Genomic DNA, 26035 nt, shown 5'->3' on the forward strand with positions numbered 1-26035 from the left:
CCTTCTTACTCTATAACGCATATCAGCTCACATTTAGGTGGAATGGTTTTGGAAAATGAAAAGCAAGATAGAAATCATTTGATTATTTTTGGAAAAAGAAGACAGGAAGAGACTAGGAAGAGATGATCTAGAAGGGCTGGTAGAAATGTAATGAATCCCAGAAAACCTTAATTTAACAAACATTTCCAGAAGAAATATTCCCCAACTTTTTTTAGTGTCTTACTTGATTTGGTAGTGTCTAAATAATTTTATTTAATTTTCCTGTTTCTGTTTTGGCTGTGGTCTGTAGAGAACTGATGGTATTTCTTGTCTGAAAAATATGCCAATCTTCTTGACATTCATAAATTACTACCTGGGGTGCCTGGTTTCAGTTTGACTAAAAATAAACCAGTAAAAATACTTGCTTTTTTACACAGTGGTTGTTACAACTTGAAGTGTTCCAGAGGATAACAATTCGCAGATGTATTTGAGGTTTTGGATTCTTTTTAGTTTTGTGCCATGCCAGAATAAAATGAGACATTTGCAAAGTTTTCATTAGATGCAGTCATAAAAAAATTTAAACTGGAAAAGGTTTCTGGGACATTTCTAGAAGAGGCTGGCAAGTACAAATCATTCTAACTCTGCCTGAGATACAAGATAGAAGTGTCACAAAGCATCTAGAGGGCTTCCAGTCTGAGATCTCCACATACACATGTGGTAAAGTTTCTTCATTCTTTGGTCTGGATAGACTACAGTGGGACTTCCCTCACTGACTTCTGTAATTAACTTGTACTTCTCTTTGCACCGAATCCCTTATAAATTCAGACTACTAAGAAACACAAATATCTTTGCATCAAAGTAATTTCTCTTCTCCACAACTATGAGGTTTTTGATGGTCAAAATGTATATTTTCAACAGATTCTGATTCCAGAATTCCTAATAATACATGTTTTATATCCAACTAAATAATTAATTCTGCATTATGTTTATGGTTCTAAAGTACTCTGGATCATTTTTCGGTAGTATACTAGAAGGCTTTTGCTATACAATGTGCGATGGGATCTTCAGTTTTCTTCTTTTTCCCTCATAGTAAAAAATTGGTGAAATGCTCAGATAAAGCAATTTTTCTTTAGTAAAAGAAAAATACTCTCATTAATGAAAATTGATGCTGCTGAGGTGTATATCCCCTAACACTCTGAGGGCCTGTGGCTTCAAATCTCTATGTGCTTTATGCTCCATGTGTCCAAAAATGGTGGAAGCAGACATATTGTAAAAATAAACTTCTATATAAGTGAGCAAATAATCCTGAAGGATTTTACTGTTCAGAAAATGGTAATGAAGTCCATTCCTCTGTGTAGACAGGTAACAATAGTGGACAAATTGCTTGACTATTGTTGAAAATTTGTATTAAATCATTTCAGAGTTCATAGCTGTCCATTTTATATAGGACTATCAAATTTTCAAAAAAAAGACAGTTTAAGAATGACAGCATTTACAAAGCAGTGAACAGCTGCTCACATCTTATTGGATTGTCTGGTTCTGTGTTAAATTAGGACTGTGCTAAATGCCTGGATTTTCATTTTTAAAGCATTTGAGGACAAGTCCAGAATTCAGATCGATAAAAGTATCGCCATTATTTGGTTCCATTAATTCAGCCATGCTTGCAGTGATATTCTGGTGTCTCCTTGGAGAAATCTGGCAGAGTAGATGCCTGTAAAACTATCATAATTTCACTTTTACAGTGTTTTGTTATCCATTTGCTCTCCTTGTTATTTGAAAGATGGACAATTTGGCATGGAGCTGAGGGATTTTAGTGAATCCAGGCATAACCTTGCTGTGCACATGTGGTGTTCAGAGAAGACACTTTCATGTACAATTATGCTGTGATAATTTAAGTTTTAGATAAATGATCAGTTGTATTAAATCACCTTCAGCTAAGGCAACGAGCCAAAAAGAATACAGATAGCTCTTACAGATAGTCCTAGCAAAAACCCCCTAGGTTTTTTGGCAAAACTTTTATAGTCTGTTTTTCTTTTACTTTAAAAAGCAAAGCAAAACAAAAAATCCCAACAACCTCCCCAAACACCCACACGAAAAAGCTAAGATTTTGGAAAACAGTCTCAACAGCAGATCTGGAAGTAGTTGAAATGTGCTAGGTATTTTCCAGTTTAAAAAAAAGATACAAGTGATCACTTGTTACTACAGAACACAAGTGTGGGTGGGGATCCCTGTGTGACTTGAGAGGATTTGTTTTTCTGCCCTGGCTTCTTTTATCTTGATTAGCTCAAATTGATTATTTCAACTGAAATCTAATTGAAGTCCCAATCCAATGAGTTCAAAGGACCTTGATACAACACTTCCTATGTTATGAAGCCTTCAATTTCTATTCTATTTATATTATATATAATTACCCAGAGTCATAGTGAAGATGACCCAGAGATATTCCTCCTATAGGGTCATTAGTTTTGGTTCTTTAGCATCTGTTGAAGCGGGTTTTGTTATTTTTTATGTTGTCATGAAGACATTTTGTTTTTCTTTCTAAAAATTTTTATTTTTATTTCTTAAAAACAAATAAATCTTAGGAAAAAAACAATTTTTTTTTTCTAAAAATTTCTAAAATTTTTTCCATATTTGCTGATGGAAATTTAGACCCCCTTAAATAAAGTTTGCCCCGTTGTTTTGGCCTTGCTAATGCCTCTTCATACTAGCAAATACTGTACACTAATCTTCCTAAAGCCATGATTTGTATATTGAGATTAAGTAAACTTTGACATTCATCCTAGTATAAGAGGGTTTTTTTGTATTTTAAAAGCCCCACAAACAAGAAAGGAAGACTGCAAAATAAGTAGTGGTTTGACAGATGACTTAGAGAGCCAGGCACCACTGTGTCAGTGGCCACTTCACCTGTGGGAGCACCCAGGGTTAAGTGTCTGGTGGGTCTCAAGCTGCAGACTGCACTTATTGCATACCAGGGCAACTTTTGAGGGTGTGATTTCTTTCATTTTTCATTCTTGTCTGTACATGCTTTTCACTAAGACTGTAGGTTTTGCTCATGTGGCCATTGCAGTCAGCCATTAGGCATATATACAATTTGTGTTAATAGTCATTTAGTCAACTTGTGAATGAAAATGGGAAGAAAACTAAATTATTAAGTCTACAAATTTAAAGAGTGGAAACTTTCTGGAAATATATTCTGGGTTGGTTTGTTTGTTTGGTTGGTTGGTTGATTTTATTTTTCAAAAGCTATACATCTTCATGAGAGAAACTTTAAGATTTTTATTTCAGTAATTTTGCTGACTTTCTTTGTTACTTTCTCTAGAGAAATGTGGAACATCCACTACCAGTATGAGACCAGTGTATCCTTCAAAAACCTTTCCCAACCATTACTCCATTGTTACAGTAAGAGTTCTTGTATATTATGATTCCACTGTTGTTCATTATAAAGTTTTCTCTAAGGGGATAGTGTATTTTGATGCATTATTAAAATAATTTGATTTCCATTCAGAATAGGAAAAAATATGTATTATATTTATGTAATTTAGGTTAACAGCTCTTACATAACACTACAGCTAAGTGGCCAGGTCTAATGTAAGTAAATCCAGTCCTTCTAAGTGTAGCTGTGAAAAATCCCATGTTGCCAAAAGTTAACCTCACGTTACAATCCCTCATTTGTGTATAAATATTTCCAGTAAATTGCAGTTTCCTCTCTTGGAGTGGGAGCAGCCAGACTGCTTTAAGCTGCCAACCTTATTCCACTTCATTAGGGTAGCCTGGCATGATGAAAAGAAGGGTATGAATTAAGAGGAAAGATTTGAGCAGCATACTGATATTGGCTCTGTGTGATGGACTGTATCCAAGCCTACACAGAAATGTCATAAAGCTGATTTTGTAAATTTGCCATTTCTTGCATGTAGGAGGAAAAAAAAAATGAGGTTTTCAGCACAAATGCAGGGTTGGAGCCCTGGGCATCCTTTTTAGTTCCATTGTGCCGCAACTGAAATTCAATCAAATACTAGGACCTCCACTTTCTTATCTTCCCAGTTTGTCAAGACCTTTGGTGGGAGCACAGATTGAGGAATAAGATTCTTAATTGTGTAATCCTCACAAATCTCCATGACTGAATATGCAACTAAGAGGCATTAATCATGCTCAGCAGACATGTGATGTGTACAGTACAGAGCTTTATCTCGACTCCTCACTTTTGTGAAAGGTAGCAAGGTCCTAATGGTGGTGGTGTTTTATCTCTTATAAATTTAAAAAGGAGTTAGTCTGCTTAAAGATAGAGCACAAAGTTTGCTAAAACTACCCAAGACCTCATGCCTGCACTTCTTTGACTGCTCATGTAATGGTTTTCTAGAACTAGAGCTTTTGCTCATGTGATGGAGGTCTAGCATAGGTAATTGCTTTATCTTTGGTACTAAAGATACAGCAAATGTGTGAACTCAGTGTCTTTCAGTTTGGTCCCAAAGGACAGTTCCTAATTTTTTTTTAAAATCTCACTGAGAAGCAGATAAGGATTGGAAGTTAGGGCTTGGAAGCAATGAGAGATGATGATGCTAAATTTGGGTCCTAAGCTACTAGCGCAGTACAAATCACCAGCAGAGTGACTGTTCAATGGATATATTTGTCTAAAGGAAACGTTTGAGTAGCTGGAAGGTTCTTTTTCTTTAGAGCATTGCAACAAGGCATACTCTCAATTACAGGGGCTGTATCCTGAATCTCATGGTATAATTGATAACAAGATGTATGACCCAAAAAGAAATGCCTCCTTCACCCTTAAAAGTAAGGAGAAGTTTAATCCGCAGTGGTACCAAGGCCAGCCTGTAAGTATTAATACCCTTCTGAGAATGTACATCACCCTGTTATGTTACTTAATATCACTTGGATGCATAGCAATGTTGAAAGAGTACAGAGGGTAATTCTAAGTCAGCCAAGAAGTGTTACTCAGCACCGCTAGGAATTGCTGCACAGAGCTGCAAAATAACAAATGAAACAAAATGTGACAGGTCTTGTTGAACTTAAATGGAATTTTCCCGGGGGAGAATGGTGGCTTAAAACAGCTAATATAGATACCAGATTTTGGTCTGTTTTTAACATGAGTGGGCTTGCAGTTAACTTCTGTGAGGAAATCAACAGACCAGTAAGTTTAAGTAATAAGGAGCACTAATAACGTTTTATGCCTTGCTTAAATTACTTGTAAGTCTAAAGGTGTGGTTTTAAAAGGAATTGTCTCATCTCAATCATACACCTATGGCAAAACTGATGAGATTTCCATGAAAATGAAGTAGCATGGAAAAGTTTGAGTGAGCGCTAGCCCAAAGAATAGCAGGGGACCAGATGTAACTATTCAGTATGGGGAAGACTGTTTTTTTTTTTTCCTGTTTGTTTTTAAACGCCTTTATATATATATATATATATATACACATATATATATATTTATATATATATGTGTGTGTGTGTATATACATGTATATGTATGTGTGTGTATATACACGCACATACATGTACATATAAAATATATTTGGTTTTGTTTGGTTGTTTTTTTTTTTATCCTTGAGGAAAAAACACACAGGTGTAGATTTGTAGGCCACTGAGAACAGAGTGATGTATGAGTTAGGCAGGAAACATGCAGAAGGCATAAATCTGTAAACCATGAGAGCAGCAGTAAAATCAAAAGAACTAACCAAAACACTGTTTCCATAAGTCAGGAGTGTGTGAGAAAAGGTACTTGGAATATTCCCACCCATTCTTGTATCACTCTTTTTGAAAGATTTCCCCTTCCTGGTGTTCAGCCATGGTTCTACCATTTAATTTCTACTAATTGCTCCTGCCTCTGCCCTGGCTCTCTGTGGTGTTGCAGCAACAGGATGCGAGTGTTTGCCACAAGGAATCAGCCTGCAAGGTGTATCTGGGCTACAGATAGCATTGGCAGGCAAGATTGACTGGAGTTCTCCATGAAACTGCTGGTTTGTGGTGTTGGTGAGGGTGGCTGTGGGTGGCAGTCTCTCAGCTGGATCGGTGACGGGTGCTGAGGATGGCGAATGTTCTCTGGCAGATCTGGCTCACCGCCATGTACCAAGGGCTGAAAGCAGGGACGTTCTTCTGGCCTGGGTCTGATGTAGCAGTGAATGGAACCTTTCCAAACCTCTATGAAATATACAATAGGTATGTAAGCACCTGTGTCTTGGAGGAATATTTGACTGTAACTATTGCAGTGGGACAGATGCCAGAGAAAGAGTAATTTTTTCCCCCTACTTTTCTAAATAATTTTGTACAACGGGGGAAAAAAAGCTAGGATCCAATGACCTTTGTTTCAGTATAATGTACAGCCTTTGTTTAATTATCTTTTCATTCCTCAAGAAATGTTTTAATGGTGAGATGTGCAAAAATCAGCTTTAAGCATAACCAGCTTTGAAGCTATGGTGCTTTACTCTTTCTTTATAAAAACCTTTTTGTGGCTGGTGTAGAATATTTCAATCCAAACTTCTCATGCAGTGAATGTATCAGGATTTGATGCAATATTATCTATGAAAACTGAAGTTTTATTGTTGACTGTGGTATGCTGTTCAAATTTAAAATTATTTTCATTACAGTTTTGAACATATTACGACACTCATATTTTAGTCAATGGTTGCTTTCACTGCAGTTAAACATTTTCTGGTTAATGAAGATTTTTATCACCATTTATTTAATAATCCCAAATCTTGCCCAAGAAATCAGGCTTCTCATTTCTATCTCAGGATTGTTTTCTTTTCTTTGCACCCTTCAAGCAGAATGGAATTTTTGATTCTTGATTTGCAACCTATATTTGCTTCCCTAGGAACTGATGATGCACTGTCACTTGAACTTGTGTTAAATGTTGAATACTTACTTTTTGGGTGCCTCATGTTGTTAAAGGTCAATGTGCTTATTGTTGGTCTACTTCAGTAGTTGATGCAGAGATCTACTTTGTAACATAGTATGAGAAACTTTTATGCAACCTATTTAAATTTAAGCCCATTCCTAAACCAGGACTTCTTCAAAGCATAATATAGGAATAAAAGCCTACATGGGACTTTGCAACTTGAGGCCAATTATTTGCTTTGTATAATAAGCAGAAGCACTACAGAGAGTATTGTTCTAATCATATTGGGAGTGATATTCAAGGGAGATTTAGATCAGGCCATAAACTCCTGTAGAGTCACAGGGAATTAGCATAGACAAATTTGTGTCCTGCTAAAAAGCCTGTAATGATTTTTTTTTTTTTCTTGCTAATGTACAGTGATTTTTTTGGTAATGTATGGCTCAAAGATTTTGCTCTTGAAAGTACATGGTTGGTTGATATTTTATTATTTTGATGCAGCTCAATCCCCTTTGAAGAAAGAGTAGTGACTGTTCTTCGCTGGCTGGAGCTACCTGAAGATGAAAGGTAGGTATACATTTGTGAGTTCCTGTTTGAGTGGTATTTCAAGGAATTACTTTGTAAACACAATTCCTGTTTTAAACAGTATCTTACACTTTATTCTAACTATGTTAAAATATTACTTAGTGCAAACCTCTTTCTGTGACTGAAGTTGCATCTTTGTATTTAATGTATTTTTCCCCCTGAATTAGTGTTGTTTCCAATATTTGATCACCATTGTTGAAATATAATCTCTTCAAACTGTCTCAACATGTATGTAAAATATTACATTTTTGGTACTGTTTGATATAGACCACACTTTTACACTCTGTATTTAGAAGAACCAGATTCCTCGGGCCATAAGTTTGGACCAGTAAGCAGTGGAGTAAGTAGTTTAATGTTTGTTTGTTTGTTTATTTGTGTGAAGCTTTGCTCTATGACTTCCATAAGTCATGTTAGGTTAACTGCGATCATGTGAAGTATGCTTTTTAGGAAAAAGAATTTTTAATAGATGGTCCATTCATGATTAATATTGATATAAAGCATATAATAGCCTATTTAGTAATCTAATTTTAATTTTCTGTATTTCAATAACTTTTGCAGGACAGGAGAATGGGAACAGAAAGTTTGTATAATTTCAATTTATCAAGAACCGAGGTCTGCATAACAATGTCCAAGTTGTGTTGATAAAGTATTCATGTTGCAATTGTCATTCATTTCTCCCCAGTCTCTGTGCTAAGGTTAGGTGGATTTTGGCTTTATCTCCCTGTAGTTATAATTTATGCCTTCTCAGAAAGAGGCAGATAAAAGGAACATTGGCCCCATTATGGTCTGTGATTTATTATATAAATAAGAAACCTTTGAGACTGCTACTGTCTTAAAAAGTACTGAATAGCTTTACTACAAGCTCAAAGTTTCACCAAAGTGAAAAATGCAAAGGAAAATGCTCTTGGAAATTCAGGACCTTTGCAAAAATCTCCCATCTTGAATAGTCAGGGAGTTTAGGCATCATAAGTAGGTATTTAGCTACAGTGGTGACAAGAGTAAAAAAGCCCTTGCCAATTCCTCTTGAGCTGTGAGTAGCCGCTATTCATGTAAGGAAGTAGCAGACATAATTGCAACTGCAGTATAGGGAACATGATTAAACTGGCTATCTTCTTCTTTGCTTAATAAGTGGATCTAAATTTTTGTATGTCAGGAATGCTCTGGAGAGAAAAACCCTGAGGATTTGTGTATAGTCTCTGCAGGAGCATCTCTTCCTTGCTGATACAAAGCAAGACAGCTTGTGCTAGTAGTTCAGTGAGGTGACAGAATTGCTTCATTGGAAAATACATTTTTTTTTTAACCTGGCAAGTATTCAAAAGTAGCTCCAGGGCTGTATCTCTGCAAGTGAGCTTGGGCACCAGACCCCTGATCACACAGAGTGCTAGACTGGTAGTTCATTGTCTGGCTTTTTCAGTTTCTTTAAAGTAGTTCGGCTGGGTATTAGTCTCAGAGCACAATTTCAAGAGCAGTCTGCTCCAAATCCCATCAGGCATTTTGAGGAAGGGTATTGCAGTCTTGGCTTCCTTTGTTTTATCCAGCACATCAGTATCTGCATCCTCTGTCATTCCCTGATGTCCTTGTTTGTGCCCAAGCACAATGCAACAAACATCCTCAATTTCATACTTTAAAACCATCCTCACTGGTTATAATCTGTGGAGTGTTTTTCTGTTTGATGCTTTTGTTTTGGGCTTTTTTCCCCTTCTTTTTTAAGCATCTGCAACTGAAATAACACATAAAAATGCCTAGCTGTGTCACGGTGAAGTATGCAGAAAAAAAATAGGGCTAAGGCCTGTATAGTGTAGATACAGTCTTATGCAGACGGAGGTAACTCTGGACAGTGCAGGTGATAAAAATGAGAACCTGCTGATTGTGTATTTAGGTATGTTTAACAGTATTTTTAGCACTTAGTTTATATTTCTATTTCTGTCCTGCAGGTCATTATGGCATTACAGAGAGTGGACCGAATAGTAGGGATGCTGATGGATGGTCTAAAGCAAATGAACTTGCATAAATGCTTGAACATTATTTTTATATCAGATCATGGTAAACTGATTTTATAAAATACATCAGAACTTTGAAGAAGTTACTTTCAGAATATTACTTTATAAATGTTTTATATTATCAAGATTATATGAAAGATAATCACTGTGAGAGAGACTCAGACTATTTTATGAGGGGGTAAAGAAGTAGAGAACATAAGGAGGAATTAAGTAATTTTCATATTTTATTTCTAATTCCTTTTGTGTCCATTTACCAGATGATAAAAAAATAGAATAAAAAAATTGAACAGTAAAAAGTATATTTAATTTTCTTCTCTTTTAACTACATTACACAGCAACAGTTTACAATCTGCTGAGGAACTGAAAATACAAGCTATAGCTTCCTTTCCATTATCAGTTCCCATACATGTTATTAAAAGGCTGTGAAGATGAAACTTTATTTTTCTAGCTTTTCTGTGTATCTGGAATTATTTCTTTAAGTTATGTATTTAACTATTTTTTCTACTTCTTTTCTTGAAATTTAAGCATGCTTTCAAGCAGCACAAAAATTGACTTGCAAAACTCTCTGTCACAGGGAATGATGCAAGCCAAATATCTTTAAAGGCTTAAAAAAAATATGACATTAATGAAGGTTAAACCTTATTTAAAGTAAGAATTCAAATGCAATAAGCAACTCGAAGTCCCTTTGGCTTCTGAAATCTGATAAAGAGCACTGGGAGAAAGACCAGTCAATAATTCTGTGCTTATTGGATATTTCTTTAGATATGTACTGAACATTATTAGTTGGGAGACTGGGTTAAATTAATATTTAGTCTGACCATTACTACTGTTCTTAGGCTCTTAAGAGTTCTTTTCCCTTTAGAGAAGAAAGTTTGTCTATTTATTAGATTGGAGAGTCTTTCTCAGCCGAGAAAATGGCTGATAGCGTTTATCTGTGCTTGGTTTTTTTTATCTTCGGTACATGAGTATTGTGGTCTTCTTGGGTCAGATGCCTTCAGATTGCTGATAAAAAGACCAGAGAAATTACATTTCTGACTTCTACAACTAAAGTTGCCTGTCACCTTGGCAAGGTGACTCTCCACTGATATTCCCATTTTAAAAGAAAATGTATTTACTTTTTCAGGGATGGAAGTAGGGAGCTGCAGAAAAACAGCATATCTGGACAGCTATCTCGACAATGTTCAAGATTTCATAGTTGTACCTGGTCCTGCAGCTCGCCTAAGACCTAATAATGTTCCAGATGAGTATTTCTCTTGTATGTAGTTGTTGAACTAACTTTTGTTATTTGGTTATATGTTTTTGGTACTTTGCAAATGCAAACCTAGGATCCACGTATTCCATTCGTAAAATTTAGTGAATTCCAACTAGGGACAATGATGAAGAGGGAATACCGAGGAGTGTGTGCATTTGTGTTTTTAAAAATCATTTGACTTTCCAATTCTGAAAGTATATTTGAATCCCACATTGAAATACACAAAATCATTTTATGGGCTGCCTCAGTTACCAACTGCAAATGCCTCCTGCCTTGTGAATGGCATTCCTTTGAATAAGGTCAAAAAACGAGACAGCTCAAAAATCTTCCCTTCATGTCTCACCTCATTTCCTAATTTATTAAGTTTTGTTTAAATTTGCAATATTTCTGTCTTACAGAAATGCTAAATTGTTACTATAATTTATATATTATGTTGAGTATTATGTTTCCTGGTTATAAAAAATTGACCTAATGATCTGACAGTAATTGAGTAAAATGCAGGTAAATGTAAATAATAAAATCGAGTAAAAATCAATGAATACTTGCAAATTTTAAACTCTGATTTGCTAAGCAGTCTTATTTTATATGAACATTTAATCCCTGCAGTTTTTAGTACTTTTTAAGGTTGAGTGCTTTCTTCACGTTTCATAGTATTTTTTGGGTGGGTTGGGCTTTTTTTCTGTTGAGATTTTTGTTCTCTGTGCCCTGCAAAACTTGTAGACCTCAACTCCAGTGATTTTAAGTCCTGTCTACTTCACTGCTTGATGCTATTCTAAACTGTTTTAAATGTTTACTTGGAGAACATGGGAGTCAAATGCAGTTTCAGGCTCTCCCTGGAGAAGTTCAAGGGGAAGAGAAGTAGCACATCTCCTCCTGTGTGCACAGTTATAATGAAGTAGCAGAGCTGTCTTTGCAGCACTGAATGTGTCCGTGCAGGAATTCTGAATGGTTCTCTTGCCAGGGTAATCCTTTAGGTGCTTGAGTCAAGTGTTGGATATGAGAGTCAGGACAGAGTAACTGTGAAATGTAGTTGGGCCTGTGTTACACAAAATGTCAAACCACATGATGTAATGGTCCCTTTTGGCTTGAGCCTAAGCATCTGAAACTTAGCCAGATGGTGCTTGGCTTTCTTTCTAAGGATATTTGCTAGACAAAACTGCTGTCCTGGTAGTTGCATTTGTGTCTTTTTCTTTATAAGCATATTAGTGAAGGAAAATTCACCTTGATTAACACAGCATTTATTTTCTTCTTTTCTGAAAATTCACTGGATTGTTTTTCTAACTATAGCTAATATAGTTTAACATGTAAGTATGGTTAACTTCTAAGTAATAAAATTAACTAAAGTTTAGCTAATATAATTTAAATTTAAAGCTGTAAATAAATAATCAAGGGGAAGAAAGGCTGAAATAAAATTTTACAAAAGAAATAACTTCACAGTTTAGGGATTATCTTGCTCCATATAGTTTTCAATCTGGAAAAATAATTTCTTACGCCCAGAAATTTACTGGAACTTTTCATTTGTATTGTGTGATGGGAATGCTTTTATTTTACATATGATCTTTTTTAACTTAGGTGACTAATACTTACATATGATTCTTCCAGTTAATTATGAAGGCATTGTCAGAAACCTCACGGTAAGTGTTGTCTTATCTGTTGTTCTATCTTAATTTCTGCTGCCATTTACAGGTATTTCATAGCATTAGAGGTTTGCTGGGCAACTTACATGCTGTCTGTACTTTGGTTCAGTGACAGGATGAGGGGACATAATCTTATACTGCACCAGGGAAGGTTTAGGTTGGACATCTGGAAGATTTTTTTCTAGTTGACAAGGTGATGTTCAGTCATAGTTGTACTTGATGAACACAGAGGTCTTTTCCAACCTAATTGATTCTGTGTGACCTTCGGTTAATAGCAACCACAAAAGTAGTTCCACATAGGGGAAGGTGAAAATTGGATAAGATGGCACACGGTTATTGGGTTGTGCATTAGTTAAGGCTTTGTGTTCATTTCACTGTATTGTGCTGCTTTTCCAACTGGAGAACTTGTGTATCTGGAACATACTTAGATGTGGGCCATGTCAGTGGAAAACTCAGGTGTATTGCCTGGACACAGACAGGATTTTCTTGTTCACCCTTTTTTGATAAACAGTTTTGAGAGGGTATATTGGATTTTTTTTTTAGGAGGGAGGTCAGCTGCAGTTTAATTAATTTGCTTTTTTGCTCTGTCCCTGGATTCTGTTCTCCTCCCTGCTCTGTAATCTGTTTTCCTCTTATTTGTGCAAACACTGGTGTTGGTGAGAACAACACTGTTTGTATAGATGATTTCAGTATTCAAAAAATTCCAATATTACAGTAGAGATTTTGTTTTGTAGGCATTTTTTTTCTTTTTTAAATCATTAATGGATCTGGGTTCCTAAAAGAGTTTATTTGTCCCTGAGTGATCAGTCTAGAAACCCTAAATGTCTGGTACGTTCTCTTACAGAGCTGTAGACCTTGCACTGGACAGTCTCTTGTCACTTGTGAAAGTAACATGATGTTCATGTCTTAGTGTAACTCTTTATTAGTCCTATGAAGTACCATTTGGTTCTGTAAAATTGTAGGTTGTAAGGAAAAAAAAAGGCAACTTTTGCCCATAATGCAATATTAAATTTATATTTTAATAACTATTGAATCCAAAACCTGTCAGTATTTGTGATTTACATATTCATTCATATGTCTCAGATCTTATGACTCCAAACCTGGTGGAGTTACATTGTTCTTAGTAGAAGTTGTTGCAGACCGCTTGCAATTGATGAGTATTGTAAGAACTGTGCATGACATAAAATTTCACCAAAATTTCCTTATGCTTAAATCTAAACATTTCAGTGCATGAAACCAAACCAGCCTTTCAAAGCTTATATGAAACAGCTGCTACCCAAGCGTTTCCATTATTCCTATAATGACCGGATCGAACCGCTGCACTTTTATCTAGATTCCCAGTGGCAGCTTGCTCGGTAAGTTACAGTTACAACAAATAATTTTCTCATTTTCTCTTCCAAGTGCTTAGAATTCAGTGATAGCTGTTAGGGTGTGGTATTCTTGTCTGTCATAGGAAAGGGACACTGCAAAGGAACAATGAGTGCTTTTTTTCTGAGGTTTTGCTGGCCTGGGGAGGCTTAATTGTAAACTGGCAGCTATTGATATTCTCCCTGCTGAGTACAGAGGTAGTGACAGGTTAGATACTAAGGTCCTCACTCTCATAAACTTGAGCACATCTTGCCATGTTGTAGGAATTTCTCCAAAGTGAGTCCTTGAAAGCAGAACAAGTAAATAATTTCTAGGTTAAATCAGTCCTGTCTGTCATTGAACTTGCTGAGTCCATGATAGTTAATTACCTTACGTGTTTTGATGAAAGAATTTGCAAGTCCCAGAACAGTGGTATCTGTTGTAATGGTATTAATTTTGAGCACCTCTGTGATAGTTTAGGGCTTTCATAATGGAAGAGTTTTTCAGTGCACCTCTTCAGTAAGTCCTGTTGTGTAACACTGCAGACATGTGCAAATTGTGCAGATCAGGTTTGGGTTAATAGAAGTGTGTGTTTACATTGTGTGTATGGACCTAGCTCAGGTTGGATGTTTGTTTTATTACACTGTAAGACTCCTATCTGAACAGTCTAATTTAGATTACTTGTTTTATAAAAAATACTGAGAATATGCTTGCATAAAGTACTGTAAAGTTGTTACCCAAGTGACAGTGGACTGAAAATCTGTTACCCTGAAATTAATTTCTTTTTCATATGTCATGTGCTTTGACTTTAAATTACTCTGATGGACACATGAAAATTCCAAAGGGATAACATTTGCAGAGAACCATTCTGATTTTAAAGGCATTCCCTTCCCAAGCACTAAAGACTTCTCATTCCCTATGGACAATCTAAGTAACTTTAAACAGAGAAGCAAATACATCATCACTGAAGTACATTATACCAATATAATTTGAAAAGTATGAGTTATATAAACTGTGTATTTCTTTTAGAAAACCACTTGAGTTTAAAAGCTGCAAAGGTGGATTCCATGGCTCAGACAATCGCTTCCCCAATATGCAGGTGAGGTTTAAGCTCATGTTAGCTCTTACTTTTAGCTCCTTTTATTTCAATATGCTGTATTTGCTGAGTGTTCTGTTTTGGGGTTTGTGGGTTTTTTTGTGTTTTTAAAGATCTGTGATATTATTTTTCAATTAAATCAAACATTTATAGGACTGATATTGTGATGTGCTGGATAATCCACACAAATAAGGAGAGTCTCAAACTTCTCTTTAATGGGAAAAAATAGGGAAACATGAAATGGGGTCTTAGTTTTGCCTAATTTGGGGAAGTCATTTGACCTATCCTCTGCCTTAGTTTCTGTTATCAATAAAATGAAAGCCAGTATTCTTGATTTCAAAAATCTGTTTTCAGGATTAAAATCCACAGACCATTGTGAGGTACTTGGAACTTCTACAGTATATATCTGTGCGTTATGTGGACTTTGTATGTCTTCTCATGAAACTTGTTTTCAATATTTTTTTCTTAAAAGCCTTTTTTTCATGTGTTGTAGAATTATATAGTGTTGGCATCAAACTTTTTTTTTTTTTAAGTCTTAATCTTGTATCAATTTACCCTTTCAGGCTTTTACTTCTTCCCTGATTTGACAGTGGAAAACCTGTTGATAGTATTTCTAGTAATGGGCTGCAATCAGCATGCCATGTGATGCCAAACACGTTCCATCTCTCCCTTCTGCAGTTTGACTGTGTAAATTTTTTCAGTACATAGACTCTGTTCAAACATTTTTGCCACACTTGGGATTGTCAGTTCATAGCACCCCAACAAGTATTAAAACAGATGTAATTTATCCTTTTTGTGGCTAACATTATAGCAGCATAACAGCATTTCATACTCTCTAATTACCAAAAACAACAAAAAGGAGGTAGCATGTCCCTGCCTCATCTGGTTCAAATTAGGCTGGTTGAGTACATTATTAGCCTGCAGATTCTAGTATCAACAGTTGCAAAATAATGCACTGTGTTATGCTTTTATCTCAAAAAATGAGTTAAGACTTGAGTTTTAGCCTCTGTTTTTGCCACCCAGCTATGAAATCTGAGACAATTGCATTGTTCATAGAGAGCTTGGAGATCTTATCTAGGGACGTGCAATACAGTGTAAAACATCCATCACTCGTTCAGTATCTTGATCCCACAGATGTGTGAAATCTGTTTCTCTTCATTAAAAATGAGTAGCTGAGGATAAGTTTTAAAGCAATTTTTTGGCAGCAGTTGAGCTTAAGCATTTGTTGCCCCTGCCTGTTTCTTTATGCAGCAAATCCTGCAGTATGCTGGTGTAAGATTTGCGTGGCTTCAGCATCAAGTAGGTTGGGGAACTGAACCAGAAGGAAAAGAGCCAGCAGGAAAAAAAAAAAGGAAAGGTTTTTGAGCTGGCAGCATTCCTGGATGAGGTCCAGTACGGCTCAGGAAGTGGTGCAAGAACAGCTGCAAACCAGGCGTGGAAGCCTACGATCCTACCATTGCTTAAACCACTTAAAGCACTGCTACCAACAAATGTTTTTAGAGCCCCAAGTTAAAAGTTTCCAAATTGTTTACAGGATATGATATGTTATGGTTACTTTGGATCAACGTTTCCATTACATCTTTTAAAGCATTTAAGAAAATGCTTTTTTAATTTCTTCAAAAGCAGAGAAGAGCAAGGGATGTCATAAATAGCTAAAAGCAAGAATGAGACAGAATTTGGTTTCCTAATACTCTTCTACCGCTTTAAAAATTATTCTTATACATCTACTTTTTCTAAAAAAGAAAAACACATGCTTTTGATTTTATACATATTGTGTTGGTAAAGTAAAGTTCTTGGAAGAAAATGCCCTCTGAGTATGAAGACAATTTTCATTTCAACTTGTCCTAAACAGAATTCCACTATACTTTTCTCTGTAAATCCTAGGCTATCTTCATTGGTTTTGGACCAGGATTCAAGTTTGGTACTCAAGTTGATCCATTTGAAAACATTGAAGTATATAATTTAATGTGTGGTAAGTACAGTGAATGGGGGTCAATTTTCTTCAGTAAAAGATAATATCTTTTGGGCATTGTAAATCTTCTAATAACAGATTGTAAAGTGTTCTCAGAAACTCATCCTTAAGAGTTGCTGTTGATTTTCACAAATCAGCTTTTTGTTTTTCTGAGAAAGGGCCATCTGTAAATGACTAACAGCATTTTAGGATCTACTGGTCAGGCTACTTTGTATATATCTTTTCCACTGGTCACACTGTGTATTTCTTTGGCTTTTCCAGAACTGGTGCTTTGACTCACCACTACTAAAAATGGCTACTTCACAATTTTTCTACCATCATGAGGGGAAGCCTCCTTCCCACCCCTCTTTCAAACACAATGCTACTGTGGCTCCTTATTCCTGTGTCCCTTCTTCATTCAGTATTTCATGGTTTCTCCAAAAGTCTGTCACTAGGTCTACCACTTTCTTTTCATTTATTCCCCTTGAGGTCCTGACCTGTTTTCCATTATTTCCTGCCTACTTCCCTTTCTTGTTAGAACCTGTACTGCTACTGTGAGAAGAAAAATATTACCAAATAGATTGATCCAGATAATACTTAAGAGCATTGCAAATGCTTGAGATTGGTGTCTGTGTTCAAGCAACTTGCTCACCCTTACAAGGAGACTAGTATCACACTGAACCCTAGCTAAGAACACGTGTGGTCCCTTTTAAAGAGGTTACATTGCTTTTCTTTTTGGGTGTTATGAGCTGCAAGCAGTGAAGCTTTGACTCATCCGTACCTGTAAGCACAATATAATCAGCTTTGTACTACAATCTTTCTCCTCCTGTTAATATCACTTGAATTATTTCATAGATTTGCTTGGTTTGAAACCAGCCCCAAACAATGGAACTCATGGACGCCTAAACCATCTATTAAAGCACCCTGTTTACAGCCCCCACCATCCCAAAGAAACAAGTCATCCTTCTGAATGTTCTGTGATGGGAGAAAGAGCCTTTTCTGTGAGTCCTGGGTGCTCCTGCAGGACAGGGGTAAGCACTGAAATAGTTAAAGTTGTAGAGGCAGAAGCCTGTGTTGTATTCAAAGAATGAAACGTTGCACTCTCGAGATAGTAAGGGACTGTAAAACTATTGGTTTCAAAATCAACTCTTGCTTCAGGTTAGTGAGTGTTAGTCTGTATTTGTGTATTAATTTTTTGCAGATTGCTTAAAACACATTAATCTCTGAAGAGCCTGGAAAAAATCCCAGAGAAATTTGATGGGGAAAGCATTCAGTTCTTGCTTGCTTCACTTAATTATGTTGAAATTTGTGTTCTGTGAATATTGTGTTTGGGCTGTGGTTTTCAAGCCTGTAAATTTGTTTGTGGGAAAACCAATTTGTTTCTGCCAGTTCCCTGTAGCTTCTCTCATGTCAGTGAGTTCTGTGTATGTATAACTTGCAAGATGGAAGTTATATTTACGTGTGGTACTGACTCATAATGTGCTTTGTAGAATCTCACTGCTTTTCCTTTATAATTATAGGGCTTGCCAATAAGGGATTTTCATCAGCGTTTAAATCTTACTGAAACAGAAGGTAAGAATTTCATGTAATAATATAAAATTTAAAAGCTAACAACAACAAAAAATATTAGTCATCAAACATTTTAGGTTTTTAAACTTCTGAGCAATGCTCAAGTAAATGATGTAAAAATTCTTTGAAAGACTTGCTGGAACTATAGTTCTGGCTGGATAATTTGTGGATGCCTCACCCCTGGAAGTGTTGAAGGCCAGGTTGGATGGGACTTTGAACAACTTGATCTAGTGGAAGATGTCCCTGCTCTTGACAGGGTGGTTCAAACAAGATGATCTTTTTGGTCTCTTACAGCCCATACCATTCTATGATTCTCATGTTTTTGAATACAGTACTCCTGAACCATTTGTTCTCAGGTAAATGTGTATCCTTATACGTGTGTCTTTATGGCATATGTGTTTTCTGCTACTTTTGACTTTTCTAGTAGTAAAGTAATGAGCATTCCAGAATGGGAAGCGAGCGTTTTATGGGGAAATACCTGATAACAAATCAATGCAAATAATGTTATCCACAATGACAGCATACTTTTAATGAGGCATAAGAAGCATTTTGCATGTTTGTTATGTGGTCTTTAGCTGTTACTTCTTTTACTTATGCTTTATTTCCTTTCATTGGACATACACATGCCATGTTTAGGCTGCAGTTTGAAAGGCTGTAGATGTGCTCATGAGTCATAAAACAAAATAAACTATTTTGAGCATGAAACAGGTAAAACAGCAAATAAACTATGAAAACGGAACCTAGTCCCAGGTGCTTATTCCTTAATAGATGACATCAAGAAGATTAGCTCTCAGAAATAGGCTGATAGAGACCTTGTCTTGTGTATGTGGGTGTTCATGAAACTTTGAGGGTTTTATGTAAATAAAATATATTTGGCAACACCCCACTATAGCTCACTATTATTAAGAACTGGACATAAATTCCAGGCAGAGTCCAGACTTTGCTGCTTATCCAGAGCTAATTCAAGGCTTCTGCTGATTTGTGTAATTTGTCCTGAAACAAAGAGTGGATAGAACTTTTTTGAATCTTTTCTACTATTGACAGGTAATTGAAAAATGTGTCCTAGAACCCTTTTCAATTAAATCTTTCGGTATTATAATGCTCGTGAGAGCAACAAAATCAAATCCAGTTAGAATGATACGATGTGTTTTTCCCAAAGTGTGCAAAGTGTTTTGCTGAAACAGACTCTAAGGATCTCTGAGGGCTTTGCTTAACCTGGCTTTGAAATGACTTGACAAGGCCAGGTACAATAACATATTTCAGTTCTCTTTCCTAGAAATAGGAACTTAAGGAACTAAAGGAACTAATAGAACTAATAGGAACTAATGTTTGCTTTTGAAGCAGTGGGATTTTGTCTTGAGTTATCAGTGAAACCTGGTATAGCACTGTCTTAACAGTGGTAATTTCATTATGAATTTTATTAAGAACTAACTAGATGTAAAAAGCATTTCACAGATGAAAGAATTTTAGTAACCAGCCTAGAAACTCCTTAAGACTATATGGATTTCATTAGTTACTACAGCTTTCATGTTCTCTCATTGATTGTCATAACCTGTCAATCTGTAAGAACAGAAAATTCTAACTACGTTTTTACTTTTATGAAGAAAATATGAATTGCTTTTCCCTTATGGGTGGAGAAGTAACTGTCATAACCTTCACTTTTTTTTTTTTGTGCTGTGGAATTACTGTGGAAAAAGCCATGCGCTTTTGTTGCTCAGTTTCTTTCCCTATATAAGACATTTGCCTTAAAATTGTATAATAATTTGTGGATGGTAGGGACCTATTTAATGGAAGATACTTTGACACCTTCTTTATAATTTTAGTCATGTAGTGATTGAAAACACTTGAATTTTCAAAGACAAAGTAGTGTGTCCTTGCACAGTTGAAAATCCAATCCAGTACTTCACTGTGCTGTTTATTTAGGTCTCTGTATTTCCTAGTTTTTAAATGCATTTTTACATAAAACTATGTGGTTTGTACTGAAATAGTAATTTCAAATCACCAGAATTGGTTTCTCTCCCAGCTAAATGTTACCTAAAAACAGATCCCACATTTTTAAATTGAAACACAAAGTCAATGAAGACTTTAAGTTTGCAACTTAAATTTATCTCCTGTTTAATGGCAAAAGGTTTTGGTACAAATATAAGTTTAATTTGTGCAGTATAAGTTTAAATGATTTCTTTATACTGGCTTCATCACTAATTTAATGCTTTGTCATAGAAACCATGCCTTTGATATAATAATGAAATTTTTTTGTCCCATTTCTGTGACTTCTGTTTGCTTGGCAATTGAAAATTAAGGCAAGCTTAGGTATATAAAAGAGGAGGGTGCTTAACAAACAGTATTGTTCGAAAAGCATTAAGCACTATTTCTGTTGCAGTTGAGAAGACAAAGGAACTTAATTTACCCTATGGACGGCCCAGGGTTCTGCAGAAAAAACACAATTACTGCCTCCTTTACCATTCCCGCTACGTAAGCGGGTACAGCAAGGACTACAGGATGACTCTATGGAGCGCGTACACTGTTGGCAAAGATGTAAGTATAGGAAGAAAGATTAGAAGCAACCTTGAAAAGTAAAAATCTAGCGTTATTCCTGAAGGCTTCTGATCATGATATGTGTGTCACCATGGTGGTGGAGTCACCATCCATGGAGGTGTTCAGGAAAGGACTGGATTTGGCACTTAGTGCTATAGTCTAGTTGTCAGGGTGATGTGAAGTCAAAGACTGGGCTCAATTGTCTTTGAGGTCTTTTTGCAGCTGAAATGGGTCTGTGATATTATCACCCAGGGAACTAAGTTGTACCACATAAGATATAAAGTGGAAATTTGTGTGAGGTTTGCTATGCTAATAAGGATTGGCTTTGACTCTTCCATTTCTCAGAGTGATGCAGTTCTTCCTCCAGACTGAGCAGATCCACCAGGAAGTGAGGAGTCCACTGCCATTGGTATAGAACCCCTAGGAGACTGCACTGGTAGCACAGGTCTGCTGCTGCAGACTGTCAGTGCTGTCTTCAAAAATTGGCCTCAGTGTGGGTTTCATAGTCTTAAACCAGTGTGTAATGTGGGAGGAAAAAATAATCTCAGGACCATCTTCAGCTGGTCATGCCCCGATATGATCCTTCTCTCAGAATATAATCCTGATTGGAGAAAAAAAAGAGGTCAGTGAAAATAAAGCAGGTCTTTGTGGTCCTGAACCCTATGCTTAAGATACACCTGTTCAGTGTAGAGCACTGATCTGAAGAATGAAAGATTTTTCAAGTTGGCCTTTCCCATTCAGAGAAAATTTAGAAGCCAAATCATGCTTAAAAGGAATTAGGATAGTAGAGAATGCTTTTTCATTTGATAATCTGAGAATCATAGGTTTTAAATAATGACTGTTACAGTTAAATTTAGCCAAACTCTGGTGAGATTTACATGATCCTAAATATTTTGAGTATAGTGGCATGAAGAAACCGATTACTGTAACAAGTGACCCACACATCTGTCAATTATGTGTGTCTATCTCTCAGTAAATCAGGTTGTCTTTAATGGGCACCTCTAAGATTCTCCTTTAGAAGATGTTATAATTGACTAAAATGCTGCAGTTCTGCTCACCTTATTTCCAAGGTACATGAAGTGTATGGGAGGGCTTGTTTTCTACTGACATAAGAGGACCAATCCTTGCATCTTACTTAAACCCTTCACACTCTTAAAGGCAGCTGCAGCTAAATATTTAGACTTCTGCAGTCCCTCATACTGAGAGAATTATTGTAAGTCAGCTTTCACAATTATACTTTCTTCTTGTTCAATAGGACAAATGGATTTCTTCTGCAGGAGTTGCCCCCAGCTGTTTACACAAAGATGTTCGTATTTCACAGAATCATAACCAGACCTGTTTGTTTTACAACAATCATCCTCGCCTCACTTATGGATTTCTTGCTCCTCCAAGTATGTACTTTGTCTTCATTGTATATCATATCTGATTTAAATGATTTTTAATGTAGCAAGTATAGTCTTTTGTAGGTGTTCTTGATACCTAATCAGAATACAAAGCAGGAGTTACTGAATTGTTGCAGTTCACTTAGCATATGAGAAAGGAAAATATTTTAGATGCTTCAGCAGTTGGTAGGTTGTCCAAAGCAACTTAGTACTTCCCAGAAGTTTAGACACTTACCATGTTTCTAAAGTGGCATCTCACAGAAGAAAGTGGGAGGGACATATAGACACTGAGCAAAGTCCAGCAAGCTGGTAAATTGCAAATTCACTTTGTATATGTGGATACATTGTTTGTGTACTGTTGCTGACCTGATAGGGAAGTATTTTTATTTACTGCACTGAATACCAAGTAGCAGATTATTTAACCATCCACATCCAGTGTAGTTCTCAAAGTTTCAACAGAACCCTATCTTTAAGCCTAGATTCTGCAGTCAGGGAAAGTTGGCCTGACACTCATGAATTTTATTTCTTTCCCCACAATTCAGAAGCCTGTTTTGATATTTTTAAATCTATGAAATTTGCCGACTGTATGTCTGACAAGTGTAATTGCTGCAGCTACTAAGATTATTTATTTTAGATGGAGTCTGGCAGGTACTGAATTCAGCACTTACACCCACACTGGTTTTGGAAAATGAAGTTAGGTCAGCTCCCTCTCAATGTTATTATGCTGATCACTAAAAGCATGAAAATTCAAGTTTAAAGTAACAAATCCATGTAATTAATTGCTTGTTTTTTTGTTTCAGATTTTATGACAGATGAAAGGAAACCTCACTATGATGCCTTGCTTACCAGCAACATTGTGCCAATGTATCCTGCATTTAAAGGTATTTTATTTGTATGCCTGTTTTATGTTCATAGTTGAATAGAAGACTGCAGGTATTGTGCTTGGTCCCAAACCATGCAAATCACCCCTGGTTCCTGGGACAAAGGGAACATGAGATGTTTGACTGAGAGAAAATAAGCATATTCCTAGTGAAAAAGAAGGATAGCTGTGGTACCTCTTCTGGAAGAAAAAGAGCTGCCTTGTTTTGTAATGGAATACTGTTCAATTGTTAATTGTCTTTTAAAATATTATATAGGTTAGATATGTCAGGACATGGTGCAGTGAATGCTGCTGCCCAGTTGGATGCAACATTTTACAACAGCAAATACCTGTAGGATTTGTTATTTTCTTAGCTTATCATGTCTGTCTATACTCCACTGAATACTCTGCAGAGTTGTATTAGCAGCTTCTATTTTGAAGATTGTATCCTGATTCCATTACTGTGTTTCAGTGTTATGGAACTACTTCCATCAACACCTGCTCCCTGAATATGCTGCAGCCAGGAATGGTGTCAATGTAGTCAGTGGTCCTGTGTTTGATTATGACTCTGATGGGCTCTATGATACCCCAGAAAAGTTGAAAAGGTGAGAACCTTTCACATTCTAATCCTTTATTTCTTTCCTCCAATACTGGTCTGCTGGTAAGTGTTACCCTTCTTCAGAAAGACACACAAAAGCTCCTAAGCAGAAAAGTAGGATCAGAAAGAAGCAACAAGCAACAAGAGAAAAATGCACCTTCAAAATGTGTCATCCTAAACCTGAAGGTGGAGTAAAAGAGAAACTGTTGCATGTGGGATGATGTCTGCCAGCCTGAAAACTTAGGACATTGCCATTGCCTCTAGGAGAGGACAAGGCAAGGGCTCATCCCTGGTGGCATGGTTGATACTTCCTGAGCTGGCAATGTTCTGCCACAAATTGTGCATTACTCTAGTTGGCAAAATTGGTTCAAGCTAGCAGGCTGAGAGGTTCCTGGACTTGGGCTGAACTTTTCATCTCCTCTGGAGTTTCGCACATTTTTATGGCAAATTAATTTGTTGTACCTCATCAAACTCATTACTTAAATCAGCCTACAAGCCAAACTTGATTTTCAAAAATAGTAATCTGGAATTTTCCTTCGAGACCTAAGCTTTCTTTGGACAAAACAGGTGAATCGATAAAATTGAATATAGCTGAATGTTGTCATTTGATCTTTGTGCTAGTAAGATTTGGTGGATTTACAGAAAGATGTTTTGTATTTCAGATACCCTGGTAATTCAGAAGTTCCAGTTCCAACTCACTTCTTCATTGTGCTGACTAGCTGTAAAAATGCTTCTGAAACTCCCCTGGAGTGTGAAGGGTCTCTAGATGCCTTGTCTTTCGTTGTACCTCACAGAGAAGACAACAGTGAAAGCTGTGCAGTAAGTAGTCTCTTTGGCCCCCATAAACATCTGAAGTCAGGCTGGAGCTTGTTTTGTTGGATGATATCAATGATTAACTGGTCAAAGCCTGTAAAACTGGTACAGTCTGCATGTTCATTCTGAGAAAGAAGAGAATATTTTTCCAAATGGAATTATGTCAAAGTCTGTGAATATGTTCAAATGGGAAAATAGAGCAAAACTTGGAGCTAGCAGAGTGGAGTCAGAGTATGCAGAGAACATTGATGTGATACATACACAGACTTCTGTAATGTAACTATTCAGTCAACAGCTGAGAAGGACAAAGAGCTTCCAAGAGGAATCACCCACACCGAAAGGTCAGTGCTAAGGCCAAATGCATTCCCAGGAGGAGAAGACACAGATCTTCCTGAAGAGCACTGGTTACTTCTAGTTCAGGTACCTTGGCATTGTGGTGAGAACACACATAACTACACTCCATATACACCAGAAAAAGGGTGGAAAGTGTGTAGACCAATCCTGCAGTGAGGAATTAGAATCAGACACAGGTCTCAGAAATATTTTTATTATACTGATGGTGGATAGATTCTGGACATAACTTGCCATTCCCCATTATCACCAACTGGTGCTACAGGTTTTGTATACTTGAGGAGGTAAGAACTAAATTCAAACAAGCTTCTAGCTTTGTATAATCCTGCACACTCCATTTGTTAGATGCTTGCCAACAGTTATTAATCTCTGTCTTTATAAAGCATCAAAATGGCTTTTTTTAGTAGATCAGTTTTACAGCCCCCTTTTTTTCCTCCTCTGTCCCAATAGGATGGCAAGTCTGAGTCCACGTGGGTTGAAGAGAGAATGAAGTTTCATATGGCTCGGATCAGAGATATAGAATTACTTACTGGACTCAGCTTCTATCAAGACAGAAAACAGCCAATACCTGACATTTTACAGTTAAAAACATTTTTACCAATTTTTGAGACAGTCTGATTTTTCCTATGGAATGTTGTTATTCATATTACAACTGATTTGTAAATAGACATTTTTTAATTAACAAAACCTTTTTTTAAAAAAAATAAGCTGGAACTTTTATTGAGAACTCTTGACCAAAATGCCAGTAGAGAGGAGAGTGGGTGCCATATTTGTATCTCAGGGACTCCTGATTGACTATGCTTGTGACACAGGATGGCAGCACCTGTCATTCCCACTTGGATGTGGTAGAACCCTGTCCATTATTATGTTAGTATCATTTGGTCATCATAGTCTGAGACACGAACACAAATGTTTTCTTTGATATGCACTGGAGATGGAGAATTTTATAAAGCATGGTTTATGATCAGTATTCTACTTTAAAAATGCAGACAGTTAGCATATACAGTTCTGGGAAAGAACTGCATTCTTGGTGACCATTGAAATCTAAACAACAGCACTCTTCTCACTCCAGTTTTTCTTGAAGCGTGAATTGCACTCTGAGCTTTGGGTGTCATAAAACAATGCAGTGTTATGGTGCATATATACTGGGGTCAGTAGGACTGGTAACTAAACCTTCCCCCACATGAAAGAGATGCCTGGCTGCAGGAGTTCTGTGGGCTGGGAAGCCTTGGCATGTTGC

At 36.6% G+C, this 26035-nt stretch overlaps 1 protein-coding gene across 1 annotated transcript in view; it reads left to right on the top strand.

Moving 5' to 3' along the window:
* The window catches only part of ENPP1 (ectonucleotide pyrophosphatase/phosphodiesterase 1), a 51385-nt gene extending 25972 nt beyond the window's left edge, over nucleotides 1-25413 (top strand). Inside the window, exons 7-25 of the mRNA XM_062488814.1 lie at nucleotides 3299-3378; nucleotides 4683-4802; nucleotides 6035-6144; nucleotides 7322-7387; nucleotides 7673-7745; nucleotides 9340-9448; nucleotides 10529-10660; nucleotides 12260-12291; nucleotides 13522-13649; nucleotides 14671-14740; nucleotides 16622-16709; nucleotides 17544-17719; nucleotides 18209-18260; nucleotides 20638-20792; nucleotides 22048-22183; nucleotides 22975-23055; nucleotides 23506-23638; nucleotides 24294-24450; nucleotides 25246-25413. Of these exons, the coding sequence (XP_062344798.1) occupies nucleotides 3299-3378; nucleotides 4683-4802; nucleotides 6035-6144; nucleotides 7322-7387; nucleotides 7673-7745; nucleotides 9340-9448; nucleotides 10529-10660; nucleotides 12260-12291; nucleotides 13522-13649; nucleotides 14671-14740; nucleotides 16622-16709; nucleotides 17544-17719; nucleotides 18209-18260; nucleotides 20638-20792; nucleotides 22048-22183; nucleotides 22975-23055; nucleotides 23506-23638; nucleotides 24294-24450; nucleotides 25246-25413 (2066 nt within the window). The remainder of the gene's footprint in view (nucleotides 1-3298; nucleotides 3379-4682; nucleotides 4803-6034; nucleotides 6145-7321; nucleotides 7388-7672; nucleotides 7746-9339; nucleotides 9449-10528; nucleotides 10661-12259; nucleotides 12292-13521; nucleotides 13650-14670; nucleotides 14741-16621; nucleotides 16710-17543; nucleotides 17720-18208; nucleotides 18261-20637; nucleotides 20793-22047; nucleotides 22184-22974; nucleotides 23056-23505; nucleotides 23639-24293; nucleotides 24451-25245) is intronic.
* Nucleotides 25414-26035: the final 622 nt, after the last annotated feature.

The sequence above is a fragment of the Cinclus cinclus genome, chromosome 3 (assembly GCF_963662255.1).
Source record: "Cinclus cinclus chromosome 3, bCinCin1.1, whole genome shotgun sequence".
NCBI classification, from domain to species: Eukaryota; Metazoa; Chordata; class Aves; order Passeriformes; family Cinclidae; genus Cinclus; species Cinclus cinclus.